The sequence below is a fragment of the Microtus oregoni genome, unplaced genomic scaffold (genome assembly GCF_018167655.1).
Source record: "Microtus oregoni isolate MIOR12 unplaced genomic scaffold, Mior012 000022F_ref0000154, whole genome shotgun sequence".
NCBI lineage: Eukaryota > Metazoa > Chordata > Mammalia > Rodentia > Cricetidae > Microtus > Microtus oregoni.
In genome coordinates, this window is record NW_024543081.1 from 32516015 (window position 1) to 32534504 (window position 18490).

The 18490-nt window shown below is 46.2% G+C and overlaps 1 protein-coding gene across 1 annotated transcript in view; it reads left to right on the forward strand.

The window, feature by feature from the left end:
- The first annotated feature begins 1215 nt into the window (after nt 1-1215).
- Nucleotides 1216-18490, forward strand: part of Fbxo32 (F-box protein 32) — a 38030-nt gene continuing 20755 nt past the window's right edge. Inside the window, exons 1-4 of the mRNA XM_041671716.1 lie at nt 1216-1547; nt 7905-8017; nt 8963-9012; nt 9907-9999. Of these exons, the coding sequence (XP_041527650.1) occupies nt 1432-1547; nt 7905-8017; nt 8963-9012; nt 9907-9999 (372 nt within the window). The 5' untranslated portion in view covers nt 1216-1431. The remainder of the gene's footprint in view (nt 1548-7904; nt 8018-8962; nt 9013-9906; nt 10000-18490) is intronic.

The following is an 18490-nucleotide window of genomic DNA, read 5'->3' on the forward strand; positions in this document are numbered from 1 at the left end:
ACACACACACACACACACACACACGGGTGGGGGACAAGAGAGAGAGAGAGAGAGAGAGAGAATGGTTATGAGCAGCCAATTCTGGGCCTGGTAGCAAGACACTGGGCTGAGATGTCTCTAGAATAAAAGGGAGTTTCTATTCTGCAGAAAGGGGAAGATTACCCTGAGTTGAGAAGAAAGTAGACATAAGACCCTGGGTAGTCTTAACCCTTTCTGAGGACCCATCAGCCTTTCACCTGAAAACCACGTTGACACCAGACAGGTCCCATGTGAAACTCAGGAGAGGACTTTATTGCTAGAGGCCAAAAGACACCGGGAACTGAACTGCAGAAAGAGCAAGAGAGGAGGGCTCTAAAGATAAACGCGCAGCCCTGGGGCACGACAGCAGGTACAGTGAGTATAGCCAGAAACTTTTTCTGACGCCTCGGCACAAGCAGCGTTGTTCTGACCAGGCGCCTCGGTCGCCAGCTCCATGTTCGCTCGGAGTTGCCGGAGTGGGACCCAGGATTGTCTCTGCTCTTTACTTCCACGCCTTGGGGTCCAGACGCTGCAGGTCCTCCCCCTCTTTTCCCCATTTTTTGCCACTGGGGGCGGGGATGGAGGCGTGGAGTCGAGCCTGACAGCACACGCATCAATGACATCTTTCAGGCGGAAGGGGTGGGGGCTTGTCCCTCCCCACTCCTGCCGCACCGGGTCCCCTCCTCTTAGCACACCCTGGCGCCTGGAGTTGGTACTGGCAGTCAGAGGTCCAAAGACTGAGCCCCTACCCTACCCCTGACATTCTGGCCTCTTCTAGGCTGATCTGCCTAAGAACGTTCCCAAACACCTAGAGACTGATGGTTCTCAAACCTCTGATCTGGCTTCCTAGCTGCATCTGACTTGTCCGAAAGCCGTGGGAGGACATAGTGCCGAGTACAGGGCCGGGATCTCGGTGGCAGCAGCTGGGAGGAGGGGCAGGGAGGGGGTACAGAGGTGCCAGGGGACCGAGGGACAGCGAGACATCTGGCCTGACCACGCGGCTTCAAATTTCCACGGGCTCAAGGTTGTGCAACCTCGAGCCTAGCGAGAGCCACGGGCGCTTCGGAAAACAAGGCGAGCCCATAAACAAAGCCACGTGGCCTCGGGGCCCGGGGGGGCCGGGCTTAGAGCAGGCGGCTCTTCCGGCAACAAAGAGCCGGGGCAGAGGCCCGGGATAAATACTGCGCCCCGGCAGCCGCGCAGCATTCCCGGAGTCCGACGCTATAGGAAACCCTTCCCAGCGCCTGCGCCCACCCCAGACCCGCAGTCCTCCACACCAGTTCCCCACACTTGTCCCAGTCGCCGCCTGAGTTCACCCAGCATCTTTCCAGCGCGGCGCATCCCCGGGGCCAGCCAGGCCGGTCCCCGGCTATCAATCCATCCTGCCCGTCGGTCGCGTCCGCACTCGGTGCCATGCCGTTCCTTGGGCAGGACTGGCGGTCCCCGGGCCAGAGCTGGGTGAAGACAGCCGATGGCTGGAAGCGCTTCCTGGATGAGAAAAGCGGGAGCTTCGTGAGCGACCTCAGCAGGTGAGGACATTCTCCAACTTCCAGCCCCACAAAACCGACCTTAGCTGATCTGGGGGTGGGAGCGCAGGAGCAGATGAAGGAAGGCAAGCGGGGTTGGGCCAGGATAAAGAGGGGGCCTCCAGTTGAGGAGGCAGGAGTGAGATGCCCGGATTTCTACAAAGGTCGCCAGAACACCAGAGATGGTTAATTCGGTGTTTCTTACTGACCAAGGTCAGTGTCTCCCAGAGAAAAATATTCCATACGGAACCCGGGATTCCTCAGTCTGGCAACTGGGGATCATGTCCCTAAACACTTCTTGAACCCAAGCGCACAACTCAGGGACTCTGCCTTTAGACCCCGGAACTGAAGTTACTGCTTTAAGTGGGCGCTAGCGAGTTGGCTGTGTGCCTTTCCCTGCCCTGTGACAGGACCCAAGGAGAACAAGCACGGTAGTCACGAGCCGCCGGATGGTGGATCTAGTCGTGGGCCCTGCCCTGAGTGCACAAAGGCTCTTCCCACACACAATCGACTGCTGAGTGGGCCGAGGGGGGAAAAAAGAGTAACTGGGAGGGGCAGCCGATGGGCCCTGAGACAGCCGCCTTCCTGGGCAGACTTGCGGAGTGGGTGGTAGCGGTAACGTTTAGGGGCTAAAGGGGGTGGAGGGAGGGATGAAACACGCACGCATGCACAACGCTCAGCTTCAGGAAGGACCAGGCACTTGCACCTGCTTCCTCCGTGGCCCTTTCCAGTCAGTCTCTGCACAGTGAGCACACTCCCATCCCTAGCGTGCCTGCCAGCTGCAGAAAGACCACCCAGACTTGACGTCTCACCTGAGCTCTGTCGCCTGGTGGAAAATCTGAGGTCGAACGAATGCCTACTCATAAATTACGAGGTTGAGAATCAACCCCCAACCGGAGCAGCTGACCACCTGAGACACCCGAGGAACATGCTAAAAGTGTGTTCAGAGGGGGCTGGTGCAGTTGAGGTCACCCTTGGGTGCCTTCCCCTCCCACTAGTCTTTGATTAACATCCACACACACCCCTGCATCCTTAAACGGACTTAACAGAGTTCTGTGAGCTTGCCAGGTCCCACGGAGTGAGGTTTGATGGTTGTTTGAATAGAGGTTTGGCAATTATCAAGAAACTGTTGTATGGGCAGCTTGACCTCCAAGGTCTCCAATTTGATTGTGATTCGTAATGCTTAAATTCCCTTTGTCTCTTAATGAGGTGAAACGACCATTGAACTCAGGGCCTTTCAGGAGAACCCAATATATTAATTAGCCTTTGTGTTTGGTCCTTTGAGGCAGCCCCAGGGGAGTTTAGAACACTGTAAAGAAATCTTATTCCAAAAAAATCAGATAAATTACCAACTGTTGTCATCTCACAGCTTTCCAGAGAATGATTTAACAGTTATACCTAGTACTTCTCCCTCAACTAAGGGAGCAGGGAGTAAACCAGAAGCTTTCTCCTCCTTGAAACCATCCACCTTAGGAGCCAGAATTTAATATCTCAGCCCTTGGTTTCTGTATAAAAAGCTCAGCTGCGTCCCAGCCGAGATGCTGCAGGGGCCCAGCCAGCTGCATCACAGTGACTTGCCCCAATAAAACAGGACAGACAGCCTGTTTCAGCAGGTCCAGATCTAAAGTGGAGAGACCGCAGTCCATCTGGATACTCACTCTGTTCTTGCTCTCTCTACGAGATAGACTACAGAAATAGTGACACCCCACTCTTCCTATTGCAAAAGACCTGAAGATTAGATAAACTTGCCCCTGAAGTTTTAAGGAGGCTGGGAGTCTTCCTGACCCCCTTTTCTGGCCTATCACACCTGTGAATTGAAGCTGTTGTCCTCTCTGTCATCACTGTCTCAGCAGTGACTGACACAGTGACCACCTGCAGTCCTCTGCTGAGTCACACTTGAGGACCGATTTGGTCATCTGCCCCTCAGAAGAGCAGCTGGCTGTTTATGGGTATTTTTCCCCCAGCAACCGTAAACAATCCCCTCCTTCCTTAGCTCAAGAGTCTTGCCAATTTCTTAAAAGCAGTGGCCTTCTGAGGTCTGGCTTTGTGATCTCAAATATCCCACTGTTTCCCGGCTTGGCTTTCCTGTGATGTAAGGTTTGGGCCCTGTGCCTGGCTGCACAGGTGAGCTTGAATGTCCTCTCTTGTTTTCCGAAAACAAAAGGTGGGGCCTTTGTAAGAGAAGGTGAGTAACTGTACACTGAGCTACCAAGGGGCAGGCCGCTTCTCTAATTCCATAGGCCATCCTGAGAGTCACTCAGCAGAAGCGAAGAATAAAGGCTGCTTTTGGGGGTTATTGTTTAGTGTGAACCCTGACTTGCCTACGCAGTACACCTGTTCTAGACTCTGCTGGCCATTGTCCCAGTGGTCCAGGGCCCTGTCCTCCAACAGCCAAATGTTACAGTCTCAAAGCGCTCAGATGCCTCCTGAGATCACCAACTTTAGATAAGCTTAAAGCTGGCCCCTTAAATCGTAGGACCGGTAAGCTAAGGGAGGGATGGCAAGTGCGGCAGATGAGAATTTCAAGGAAGGAACATTGTATGAGCTGGAGTGATCCAAGAATGCTTCAAGGAAGTGGTGGCTGAGCTGGCCCACACTGCCTCTTCCCCAGCCACCCCTGTCGCACCCCAACCCCAAGATGAGTAATCTCAAGTCTCTTCTCCAAGCCTGGACTTCTGTAGTTAAAAGCCCATTCCAGTGATACAAACTGTGGGTTGCTAAGGCTGGCCCAGGAAGAAGGAAGTTGGTCTTTATGCCTTGAATAAAAATAATAGTAGAGATATTTTTATGAGCACTTGCTCTGAGCAAGGCAGTATTGTAAAAATCTCCGTGCGCTAGCCTGTGTCTCCAAAGCAATCTAGGAAGTAGTCCTTTGAAGTTTGGCAACCTGGATATGACTTTGTGCAAATAAACATCAAAACCTCATTGGCCATAATCAAGACTATAGAACTACTTTGGGTCAGGACATGGTTTTATTAAATGTTTATCTTAGTTACAGATGAAATAAATAAAGATCGTATTTCCTATCCCCGCCTTTATTTGCTGCCAAAATGGTCATATTTTGGAATCTTTCCACCTTTTCTGCAGTTGCCTTATAGTATTTTCTATGTGTTTGTTGGTAATGTGGGTGCTGGGTGGAGGAGGACTTTTTCCTTTTTCTTGGCCTATGCCTATAAACAGCAGGGTTAGAAGTAGTTACAAAGTAACAACTCACTTGTTGCATTTGGTGAGAAAGGCAGGCTCCTTGAGATGGTTTTACTTATTTTAAATATATTTTTATATATGCTGTAATTTACAAATGGTAGTCATTTTGTTGTTAAACATTTGAGTTGTAATTTTCCATTGATTTTGCATTTCCTGGAAATAGACATAACTGAAGTCTCAAAATAGCCACTGGATAGATTATTGCTTAAGAGAAAACATAAGTGAATTCACAGCCTTGCTTCCAAGCCCAGCATCCAGCATTCAAACCCTAATACAAAATGAGATGTATAGGGTTTCCCTGTGGTTAAAACTCCTCTATACTCTGCATCGAGAGAGCATCATCAATGGTGTGAAATTCTTCTCGATTTGGCTTTGGAAATGAGTCACTCCAGCTTAAAGTGGCTCATTGTAGCATCTGTGAAGAAAACCAGTGCTGAATTCCCTCGAACCCTGTCCATTAGAAAAGGCTAAGATGAGGTGCCATACGTGGTTAAACATTGTAGCGCCTGGTTGCTCTCTGTGCCTAAGGAGGAAAGCTGCTACAGCCCCTTATATGTATGACTTACAAGAAGACAGATAGCTTTGTTTGTTGTTCCCTAGGTATGGAGTTTTTACTGTAGTTTGTAGGGCTGTGGGGCTCTGTGTGTATTTCTTTAAAAATAAGCCTTCCCGTGGTATTTTTGCCCACAGAATGTTCTAGCTTTGTTTTCTGACGCTTTGGGACATCACAGACCACTCCATCCTTTCCTCTTCCTCGGCTTTGATTGACATTCTTTAGGTCAGCCTCCCAGTCTCAGAGTTCTGGTCTTTGTTCCGTTCCTTTCTTCCTGCTGACTGGAAGCAAAACATCACCTCATCAGTGACTCTGTCCCCTGTACCCCCAAAGCCATGCAGACAAGACAAACACACACTCTGGAGCTGTACAAAGCCTAACCCAAAACATTCACCCTTGGCTCACTCAGACAAGTGGCTCTGAGAGAGGTCATCTCTGCAACACACATTCTGAAGCCTAAAAATATCCTGTTTCCCTGAATGAAAAAGAGAAGGCGAAAGACATCAGGGAACTCAATAAATGGTTGACTGGTGGCCTGTCAGGTTTTTCCCTGCAGGTTCTGAAAGCAGCACAGAGTACCCAGCTGGTGATGTCAGCATTTTAGTAAGCTACTAAGACAAGTTCTACTTATTGAGACAGTAATTGCAATGAAAGAATACTGGACACTTTGTGGCCTTCTTGTCCCTTCTATCGTTTACAGAAAGCCAGAAATAGAGGAGAACATATATACTTCTATTCATCCCCCAAAAGAGATTTAAATCAAATCACATTTAAAATTCTGCAATTAAAGGACTCTTCATAGCTTAGTGGACATTCACACCAGATTTGTACGGGTGTGAATTATAAATTATATATCCTGCCTGCCTCTTTGGGAGTTGAAAGAAGCAGGGAGCCGGGTAGTGGTGGCACACACCTTTAATCTCAGCACTCAGAAGGCAGAGGCAGGTAGATATCTGAGTTCAAGGTTAGCATGGAATGCAGAGAAAGTTCCAAGACAAGGGGGGCTACACAGGGAAAACCTGCCTCAAAAAAACAAAACCAAAACACAAAAGAGGCAGGAAACCCATCTTCTTGTTTAATTTTAGTATTTCTTCCCCATCATTTTTGCATAAAGTATTCAGAGATTTTCCTTAAATTGTGAGACAGTCCCCCTTACTCCCATGACACCTCAGCCTGCTGAAGAAATTAGGCACCTGGCCAAATATGGACCTATCCACCGTTTAGTGACCTATGAATTGGATAAGTGTGTTTGATGTCTTTTCAGCCCCTCTAAGTTATGAATTATGCATTTTTCCTAGTTTCTGTTAGGATACTTTAACCATTCAGCCTGAGGCCTAGAAACCCAAACAATGAGCATTGTATGCAAAATAACTGCTGGAAGGGGAGTTTGAAGCTCAGATTTTTGTAATAGTGATCATGTTTTTTTAAACGCAGCACAGGAACACACTAGTTAAAGGCACTTGGTTATACGTTAAATGAATGACTTGCATAATATGTGATTTATAGCCCAATAAAACTGTTTATAAAGAGAAGGGCAGGATGTGATAGCACATGCCTGCAGTCCCAGCGTTCTGTACACCAAGTACTCAGAAGGCGGAGACAGAGGAACAGTGCGTTCAAAACCAGCCTGTACTGCATAGTTATTCAAGGCTAGCCTGAGCTACACGGTAAAATCTTGTATTAAAAAGAAGAGAAAGGCCCAGTTCTTGGGAGGCAGAGGCAAGAGGATCTCACTCTATGACTTTGAGGCCAACCTGGACTACAGAGTGAGCTCCAAGACAGCCAGGAGTGTTTCACAGAGAAACCCTGCCTCGAAAAACAAAACGAAAAAAGATAATGGGCATGGTGGCCCACACTTTTAATCACAGCACTGGGGAGACAGAGACTGGTGGAACTATAGGAGTTTGAGGTCAGCCTGATTTACATAGTGAGACCCTGTCTCAGAAAGAGAGAAGGGATTGAGGATTGGAGACGATGGGAAGGAGGGAGGATGGTGGAAAGGGAAGGAATGCTCTGCCTCTTGCAAAGGCCTGCATTGTCCGACACAATGATACTAGCCATCTCCCTCCCCTGTTCAGCACTTTTGTTGAAAGTGATACTGTAACATGCTGCGTCACTCTTAAAGAGTGTAGTGTTCTGTATCAAATTATAATGGAAGGCCCTGTTAGGGAATTCAAAAGAAACACATGCCCCCATCCCTGCCTTCCGCATGGAGATGCTGATATTTTTACTAAAAGAAGTCTGTGCTTGTGCCTGTGTGGCGATGGTTCTCAACCTGTGGGTCACAACCCCTTTAGGGTCGAAGGACCCTTTCCCAGGGGTCTCATGTCAAATGTTTACATTACAATTCATAGCAGTAGTAAAATTACAGTTATGAAGTAGCAACGAGATAATTTTATGGGTAGGGGGGTCTCCACAGCATGAGAAACTGTATTAAAAGGTCCCAGCATTAGAAAGGTTGAGAACCACTGCTGTATAGACCCTTTTCTTTTTGTTATTTTATGGCTTTGTTTTGTCTGGGAAGCATGTGTTGGTGTGTTTTATAATCCAGTGAGTTATCTGTGGAAGTATAGCTATTCCATCCCTCTTCTCCTCCCTTACAGTTACTGCAGCAAGGATGTGTACAATAAGGAGAATCTTTTCAACAGCCTGAATTATGATGTTGCAGCCAAGAAGAGAAAGAAGGACATTCTGAACAGCAAAACCAAAACTCAGTGTAAGCCATTTGTTTTGCATATAAGAAGAAAGGTGTCTGGGGACATAGCTCAGTTGGTAGGGTGCCTGCCTCGGATGCACAGAGTCCTGAGTTCAGTCCCTTAGGGCTGGGTGAAGGCCAGCCCAGCAGCAGGATCAGAAGTTTCAGGCCACCATCTTTGCTACATAACAAATCCAAAGCTAGCCTGGGGCCCCTTGAGACCCTGTGCCCAAAGAAAAGAAAAGGCTATTGGAAGATTCTTATGAATGGTTCTCAAAAACCACATTAGCGCCTCTCATATTCGAGAGCTCCCTTGATGCTTTCTCTATCGCTAGTTGAGGTTTCTGGGATCTTTGCTTCTACAAACTCAACTGTGTGTCTCACAAGCAAAATTAGCATATTCTTTACTGTTCAAAAGTCCTTGCCAGTTGAGCGTATCCCTGCTTGTCACTTGTCTTTGACATTGGTAAGATAGCTGCAGGACAGGGCTACAACAGAATCCATTCCAGCAGCACTTTGATTTTTCAGCTGGGTTTTGAGGCTTTGAAAATAGAATTAAGAGGCAAAGGATGTAGCTCCGTGCTTGCCTTGCAGCGCAAAGGCCTGGATTCGTCCTCAGTACCCAGTGAGCTGCGCATCGTGGGTTTCAGGAGGTTGAAGAGTTTGAGGCCAATGTGGGATGCGTAGACTCTGTCTCAAAATGAAATAAATAAAAGGGCAAAAGAGGAAAATGGGTATGTCCCTCTTGCATAAATCTGAAGTCACATGGTCTAGATACTTATGTGTTGGCAGAGGATATAAGGCTCTATTACAATTGAACATTTTCAGCCTCTTAGACTGTTGAAGTCTTTTTTGTCAAAACATTTTGAACTTTGGGATAAATAAAAAAAAATGAGTCATATTTAAAATCTTAGGCCTGCTACAGATTGTTCAGATATGTTTCTCTTTCGTTTTTGGCCTCTATAGATTTCCATCAAGAAAAATGGATCTATGTTCACAAAGGAAGTACTAAAGAGGTGAGTACCCATCTGCTTACTAAGGCGCCATGCTTAGTAATGCTGCACCCTCCTAAGAGAGCAATTGGGCAAAACCAGTCCTTTATGTCTAACAGGAGGCGGGAAAGGGGTCAGCTTTCTGGGGGAGGGGAGGCGTTCTTCATACCTAGTTAGCAATTAGGTTTGAGAGGCCTAACCATTCATTCCAACAGGTGTTTTCAGAGCCTGCTCTTTGCGCTGTAGGTCCCTATACTAGCCGTCTTCTGTGGCACTGGAGAAAACAGGCAGTTTGCTCACTGGAACATGGGACAGTGTGATGGGTGACAGCATTCCTATTTCTTTCAGGGACATTGGAAAACACCCCGTTTCTCTTATGGCATCAGCCCCAGAGAAGGTGGATCAGGGACAAACCCAAATCTCCCAGGAACTTAGGACAGAGTGAGATGATACGCCAGAACTCTGTATTCCCGATTCTCTGTGCATAAATACTAAGTGTTCAGAACTTGATTGCTTCCTTACAAAGCAAAGTACACCAGTGGGTGCAGGGTGATATCACCATGGGGGCAGGGAGAACCAATTGCTTCTCAGTGTGAGAGATACTGTCATATAGTCCCAGGTGGCATATCCTCCGTTCCCAGTGATACACTGTGCGTTAGCACTCCCAGACTAGCATAGGTAGAGAGCTAGGGTGGTACTAGTCTAGAAAAGAGATAGTCCACAGGTGAGTCTCCAGCTGAAGTAGATGTGGGCTGCACCATCCAACTGTGTCTCCCGGAATTTGGATGCAGAAGGGAAGGCTAAACCCAGTCCTCTAGATGGGCAGTCAGATGGTTCAGTAGAGTCCCTCCGGAGGGCGCTGCAGAATGACCTGTGCATGGCAGGAGTAATGTGTGTCTCTGTCTCGCTCACATGCAGCGCCATGGGTACTGCACTCTGGGGGAGGCTTTCAACAGACTGGACTTCTCAACCGCCATCCTGGATTCCAGAAGATTCAACTATGTAGTAAGGGTAAGTCTCAAAAGCCCCAGATAATCCAGACTCTTGATTTGAATTGTTAACATTCAGATTGGCTGCCTGGGTGGTGGTGACGCCTGCCTTTAATCCCGCACTCAGGAGGCACAGGCAGGTAGATCTCCGAGTTCAAGGCTAGCCTGGTCTACAGAGTGAGTTCCCAGACAGCCAGTGATACATAGAGAAACCCTGTCTCGAAAAACCAAAACCAAAGCCACACAAAAACATTCATGTGGTCCTAGTTTTGAGGGAGAGGAGGTGGAGGGAGGGAGAAAGAGAGAGGGAGAGAAAGGGAGAGAGATTTTTCATGACGCTGAGGGTTCAGGGCAAGCAGAAAACAACTCTTTGCAACATGGCTTCCCCAACCCCCAGTACTTGAGGGTGTAGATGGTAGCTGTGGTGTTGTTTCTGAGATGGACCCCCGCTCAGACATGCAGTGCCATAATCCCTCAGTGAATCTGTAAGTCAGTCCATCACCCCAAGTGAAAATGGTATGGTCCTCCCATACCTCCTCCCTGTCTAAATGGGAGTGTGGAGCAGGCAGCTACAGCAGAGAAGGAGGGTTTCTCAGGAAATAAGCCCCAAATTAGGCTTGTGCAAAAACCTGATTGTTCCGCACTCTTGCTTTAGCTGACTTGGGGTCACATCAAGGCCTGCTTTACTGAGGGTACACAATGGTTGGGCTCAGAGCCCCTCAGTGTGGTCTTCCCAGACCTCCCATCCCATACTGAGTCTGACATTGTCCTTGGGGTCTGTTGATTTCTATTTTAAACCCTATTTTGAAAAAAAGTTAATATTAGCAAAGTGTTAATAATGAAGGAAGTAGCACTAGTGAGCCTAACATGACTTGGAAGTTGTTGAGTCTGGGTGATTGTTTTACATGCACACATGCACACGCGCACGCACCACACACTTCCTTGTGCATTTTTTGTTGATGGTTCACCCCGGGAAGAAGCAGCTGTTTAGGTTTGGGGCTGTGTAGTTGGAGGGAATTTCCACCTGTGGGTGTTACTTGGTTAAGCGTTTGTTTTCTTTTTCTGGGTTCTCAGTGCCCATCACACGGTCAGATGACAGCAGAAGCTCAGCCAGGGTGATGACACGCAAGCTGCCTTGAGGCCTGGTCCATTCACCTGTCATCTGGGGAGATGCAGGCAGGCTGTGCAGAATGACTTGGCAAAAGCCCAGGCCTTCAAGCAGGTTGGAAGGCCTGAGCTGAGCCCATGACACATGAGCAGTTCTGTTCTCTCTCTGGCTGGGCCCTTCTTCAGGCCAAGAGGGATAAAAATAAGAGCCCTTCTTGGGTAAAATGTTCCTGTCATTCTGCATGACTCTGCTGGTTTTAGAGAGGTCACCTAGTCCTCACAATGCCTACAGACTAGTCTGGCTGGTTGGAATTAGTCCCAGGGAGATCTGGAAACTTCTGTGGCTAAGAATATGAATAGTTTCCATCATCTATGTTAGAGGAGACACTCAGATCTGATTACGTGTTACAAATCGATCATCAAAATGATCTGGTTTTAAACGGCGTTCCTTCCCCCCCCCTACTTTTCTTTTCAAAGGAAATAAAGCACAGGACCCAGATTATAACACAGCTGCAGACATTTTTTTACCTTTAATCTTTTCAGTGTTCCTATGAAATGTAGGTGCTTGGATTATTTCCGTGTAAACAAACGGTATGCCCAGGTGACCGATTTATCTGAGGTCACAGGACTGTGGAAGGAACCTAATGCAGATTTGAAAACTGCATGTCTTAAGAGCTCATGCTTGTGTCTGCTTCTCTGGCTTCTTTGTAAGCAAGGGCTTAATGTAAATGTCCTGAAAGCCAGGCTCCACTTGGTGTCCTCTTCCATAAAAGGGGTGTCTCTGGTTTAAGAGGGAAAGTGTGGAAACATGATATTTTTGCATAGGGGTGAATTCTGCAGATGAGAGCCAGCTATGAAGACTCAGCCACTAATATTTAATACTAATCTAATATTAATTGTTCATATTAATTACTAAAAATGATTAATTATTTAAATAGATTATTGACATTAATTATGATTAATATTATTACATTAATATTGATTAATTAATGGTTACCTGCTTATCAAGACAACTGTTGAGTCCCTATAAAAAAAGAGTTGGAGATTGGTAGCCAGAAATAGTAGCTTACTGCCTGGGCACCAAGGCCAGAGAGTGCAGCAAATCTCAGCATTGGTTGCATGTAGTCACTTAAGAAGCCAGTAGGTATGGGTCACCTGTCCCAAGAGCTTCTGAGTTATTAATTGCAGGCTGTGTGCAGGTATTGGCATTTTAAGAATGTCTGCTAGGGAAAGCCCAGTGAGTTTTAGAGTCTGAAGACTAATTCAGGAATTTATTTAGGGCCCAAATGTTGTACTTTACATAATGAACGTTAAGAAACAACAACAACAATACCCTTTTCCTTTATTATTTATTTATTTATTTATTTAGTATATGTATGTGGAGGTCAGAGGATGGCTTTCAAGCCTTGGTTTTTCCTTTCCACTGTGGGTTCCAGGGAAGAAAATGAAGTCATGGGGCTCAGTTAAGAGCCTTTACCCTTTAAGCCATCTTGTCAGCCCAAGAGCCACTTTTAAAAATATGGTGCCTCTGACAGGAGAAGAAAATAATAAAAAAGCCTCAAAAACTTTTTTTTTAAAAAACAATATGTGTGCTTTGATTCTGCATAATAAACTTTTAAACAAGATGCACAGCATCCAATTCTGGCTATGACTCCTGGCGTGTGTGTACTGTGGGCCACCTGTAATGTATGATGGGGAGGAGGGAGCCCCTCCCACTTTCCGGCTCAGGGTCCAAGCCCTATTAACTCTGATACCTTCTATAAATCATTGCTTTGCTCCTCTAAACTGTGGAGCTGTGGGGATTATGCCTGAATCGGGGTATCTCTGTGAGAATGGAGAAATGCAGTGTGAAGAAAAAGATAAAGGATATGGGAATGTTGCCTGTGAGTTTCTGTGATCTTCATATGTGCAGCCATCTTTCCTGAGTGGTTAAGGTGGGGAGTCTGGTTTTGCAGATGAAATACATTTAAAGATTTGTGTATCTGCAGTAAGACTTCTGAGGTGCTGAGAATGACTGAACATTTTAAAAGCTCCTTCCTCTGCAGTGAGGCTTGATGTTAGTAAACACCAATAGTTACCTAGCAACCCCTTTCCTCAGTGAGTCACTGAAGATGACTGCGTTATGAGGGATGGGAGGCGACTCACCAGGTAAAGGCATTTGCCACAGAAACCTGATAAGTGGAATTCAGTTGCCTGGACCCACATGACGGAAGGAGAGACTGAATCTGTGATCGTTCTTTGATCTCTATAAGTACAGTATGGTAAGCATGCACCATATCAATTCATACACACACACAATCACATACCACTATAAATGTTTTTTTTTAAAAAAAAAAAAGTTTAAAGAGATGAGAGAGACCCTGCCTCAAAGCCAGATGGAAGGAGAGAAAAGTTGTCCTGTACCCTCCATACATTTGCAGTGACATATAGTGACATATGTGTACACACACATCACATACACACAAAAGAAAAAATAAAGCCGGCTGTGGTGGCGCACGCCTTTAATCCCAGCACTCGGGAGGCAGAGGCAGGCCGATCTCTGTGAGTTCAAGGCCACCCTGGTCTACAAGAGCTGGTTCTAGGACAGGCTCCAAAAGCTACAGAGAAACCCTGTCTTGAAAAACCTAAATAATAAATGCTTTTAAAGCAAGATTATACATTTATATTATATAACATATGTATATATATATATATATATATATATATATATATATATATCTCAGAACTGTCTCCAAGGCAGTTCATTATTCAAGCAGGGAAAAAAATCTGCATTATTGGGATAAAACAGAATTAAGTTAAAACTTTGTAGCACCAATAAAACATGGTCTAAGGCTGCAGATATGGCTCCATGGTAGGGCACTTGCCTAGTGTATGTAATACCCTGGGTTCTAGCCCCAGCACTGAAAAGAGGTTTTCTGTATACACATGTATGTATATTGTGTGTATTCATATTTATGTGAAGTAAATATGTAAGAGTGATAAACGGTAAATAGACATGACATCATCTGAGGGCAACAGTAGGAATAGGGCAAGCTCCTTGGGCCAGTCTGGTCTCCCACTTGTGTGTGTATGCACCACAAGCCAAGAATGATTTGTATATTTTTCAAATATTTTATAAGTTAAAGAAATATGATAATGCCGGGCGGTGGTGGCACACACATTTAATCCCAGCACTCGGGAGGCAGAGACAATGAATCTCTGTGAGTTCAAGGCCAGCCTGGTCTGCAGAACAAGTTCCAGGACTGGCTCCATAGCTACTAAGAAACCCTGTTTTGACAAACCAAAAGGAAGGAAGGAGAGAAGAACTATAATAATTAATAAGACCTTAAAATTATGCACAACCCGAATATCAGTGTCCATGCAGTTTTACTGGGGCCAGCTGTGCACATTCGTTACGTGCTCTCTATGGCTCTTCCTGTGCTAAGTAGAAACTGGATTCACAGTTGAGTGACAGTTCTTGTGGCCGGCAAGCCTTTAAACCTCTAATGTCCCATCTAATTTGTGATTTGGGAAATATGTGCTGCATTCCCCTGAGCTATATCACCATAATCCAGAGTTCCAGCGTGTCTGATGAGGTGCTAGCGTGTAGAGGAGATGACCTATGAAGAGTAGATAGATAGCATAGAGGAGGTAGCGTAAGTCTCAGGAATGGGATCGTGTAAGGACTACCAGGGAGGAGAAAGTGGGCTTTGAACAGGTCTTGAGGCGCAGTAAAACTCAATGAGACTAGAGAAGGCAGGCAGGGCTCATGTCTATCCGAGATCATTGGCTAGACTGTTCAGTCTGGATGAAGCACCTGAGTGTGCCTCAGCATCCAGGGCCAGGTGAGGCTGTTGCCATGCACAGTTTTCTTGTGATCTTGGGCAAATGTCTGTCATTCCCACTGTAAAATGGTCATAGACATCCCACTCTCTCAAAGATGTAGCTAACAGCAAATGAGATAATGTGGGAATTATTTGTGCCAAAGAGATGGATGAGCATTGGTGATGATGGTTCGGTTAGCTATGCCTAAACAAGAAAGCAGACTCAAGAAGAGTCTTTAAGTGTGAGGCTTCTTCATGTGACGTCATCTGGTAGACAGGAGGGATCCATGGGGGGGAAAAAGGCAAGGAATAGAAAATGCTGGAAAAGCATTATTTTAATAAGTCATAATTTGTGACAACTTTAGACATTAAATCAGTTACCGGTCATCTCTTTGCAGTTCACTGATCCAAACCCTGTCTTTTCTTCTTTAAAAACCATCAGGCTGTTCAGTGGGCAGAAGTAATGAACTCTTTTTGAAGATGAGAAAGCAAAGGTCAGGGAATCGAGTGATTTGTTCCAGGTTGCCTAGCCAAGAAGGGGGGATCTAAACCTGGTCCTCTGTCCTATGGTCCTTTACTCAGAGCCCTCCACCATAGGCTCAAATGGAGACATGTAGAATGGGATCTCCTTTCTTTTATTGTGTGTGTGAGTGTGTGTGTGTGTGTGTGTGTGTGCGCGTGTGTGTGATATGTGTGGTGTGTGCAGGTGAGTGCAGGCCTACACCGGCTGCAATACATGCGTGGAGGTCACAGGACAACTTTTGGGCATCCATCCTCTCCTTCCATGGTAGGTTCCAGAGACTGAACTCAGGTCATGAGGCTTGTGCACAGCGAGCATCTTTACTTGTTGCACCGTCATGTTGCCCTCTGCCTTCTTTTATATCACATAACTATTTGCCTGCACATGGACACAAAGTCACGGGAAAAGACCGTGATGCCAGGATAACTTTGACCATCGTTCTGAGTTCTTCTATGGGACCAGCCACCTGGTAACAATAGAGCTGCAACCCAGGAAGTCCATACGGGACTTATTTAACCCTGATTGGGTTAAACTGGCCCCTGTGTGCCAGTGAGGCAGGAAGGACAAAGAAAGCCCTATAGCCCTATTCTCTTGTGTCCTTCTGCCCCAAAGAACATCACAACCTCAAGGAACATTCTTATTTTTTTTTTTTACCACACTACCACCCTAAGTCTATTTGAATATTTCTACAAGTTGCTGCATTCCTACAACCCCTAAAAAGCATTTCCAAAAACATGTTTTAGTTTAACTTGATGGGTGGTTTGGCAAACAAAAGACCAAGTATGACCCAATGAGTCAAATTTAAACCCAGTACTGAAATTAGGGCATGCGGATGCCAAGCCCCAGTGGGTTGTGATATGCATAATTGCCTGGCTCCTCATGCAGGTTCCTCAGCCACAGTAACCTTGGTTTAATTTGGTGCCTCACACACTTGGTGGCCTTCCTGAGATGGAGGGTGGCCTCAGCCATCAGGGGCTGGAAACTAGTGGTGTCTGAAATAGAGGGAAGGAGACCAGCATCAGCAGCGGCGTGGCCCTATCTTGAAATGACTCTCAGAAATTATCTGAATTGCCGTGTTTCCATATTTTCTAACTGACTTTTCTTGTCCCGCTTTAGAAATTTCTGAGTCAAAAACATGCTTTTTTGTATGAGCATCTAAATGCATGCTAATATAGATCTTAGAAATATTTTTTTTTTTGCTGAAATCCACCTTGGATTCTAGGCTGAGTCTGAACTTACTACACAGTGAACAGTTGAACTGAGTTTTAAGTACAAATTTAGTGCCCATCCAAGAAGGATGCTCATGAAGGTACTGATACTACCCTGTGACGCAGATACTCAAAGGCCTCCTGATTCCGTAAAAGGTCTCCAATGTCAAGGAGGAAAGAGTTCACATCAACTTCCTGCTATATCCTGTACATGGCAAATGGCTTCAAGTAAGTACTTTTGGAGCCGTAAATTGAACCCATATACCAATGTGCCTTAGCCCCTTGAGAATTGTGGGGGACCTACCCTCTGCTGCCGGGTACATTTGGCCCTGACAAAATCAAAGCATACCTATGTAAACAATCGGTTGGGTTTGGTACTGTCTAGGAGCATTGGATATGGCTTCTTGAAAAGCAGAACCTGAGATGCTTCCTTCCTGGTTGGCCAGGATTTGGCCAGATGAAGAAGCAGGTAGAAGGCTTGCGGGAACAAATTGTGTATGGGGGAACCTAGAGATGGGAAGGGACAGAAGTGAAGGGGGATGATGATGGATTAAGATGGAGGATGATGCCACCTTCAGCCTCATAGAACCATAGGGAGAGGTGGGTCATTCTGGGGTAGACAAGGCCATGCTGGAAGAGCTGGGGCGCTCAGTTTAAACAATGTCACTGAGGAAGCCATGGCTGCTCAGACCTATACAGCAGGAGTCAGGGACCCTTTGTAAGTTGCCGAGTAACTAGGATAGATGAAAGATGGAGAGACAAGTTTCTCTTGGCTGAGGATACAATTAATTCATATAAACTTGGCCCACCTCGTTATTTTAACTCTCTTAGTTCAAGGGCTGTTTCACTGGGAAATAATATTTACCCAATCTTGACATGCCCAGAGATGATTAATGGGTGTGAAATTTTTCCTCTCACAACCTGCCAGTGTTCAAGCTCAAAGTCAGGACAGAACTTTCCAGCTTTGTGATCTGTATTATCCACTGAATAAATAAGGATTCGGGAAGGTACACAGCACTCAGTGCAGGCCGCACTGCTGCCTAATGTCACTGAAGGCTGATTACAGTGGGCACCCAGCTTGGGTCCTGAGCTCGTGAGACGTAGCCTAGGCTGCTTGAGGCTGGAACTCTTCTCTGCTTTTGATCACACCAGCAGATTTTCCAAGCAAATTATGGAAAGCCTCTTCCTAAGAGATGGAAGAATCTGGACACAAATCTCTCCTTTTCTGATATTGTTTGCTTGCTTGCTTGCTTGTTTGTTGGAGACAAGGTCTCTGTGTTGGCCAGAGAGATCCAGCTGTTTCAATCTCCCAGGTGCTGGGATTAAGGCATGCACCACCACACACAACCAAGACACAAATATATTCTTATATAGTACTAACAATATCTCTCATGAGAAAGAATATACATGGTCAGCCTCTCTATTCGTTGACCTTGAAACTGACAGGAAGGGGAAGCTGCTATTTTTAGCAATACTCCTGAAGGCTTGATTATCCGTATCTCTGTGGAGGTCAGGCTGCCTGCCCTTGATGGAAGGTTTGAGATGCTTTCCCTGGTAGGTAACTTCCTCCTAAGCCCCTTGTGCCACTCCAGGGGCCCCACTCGGACACCACCTGAACTCCAACCTCAACGTTCAGACAGTCTAGAATCATGTCATTTATCTATCATGAAGCGTCTTCTCCCAAGCATCAGGGCATTCGAGTCACCTGTTTCCAGATCACTTCCAGAAGTAATATTCTTTGATTCTCAGAGATGAATGTAGAAAAACCCAGTATGTGGGGGGCAACTGGCATGTACTAAGCAGGGGCGAGGTAGCAAACCAGGGTCCCTCTAGGGTTTGGAGGCAGACCTTCTCATTGGTCAGGCACAAAGTGTA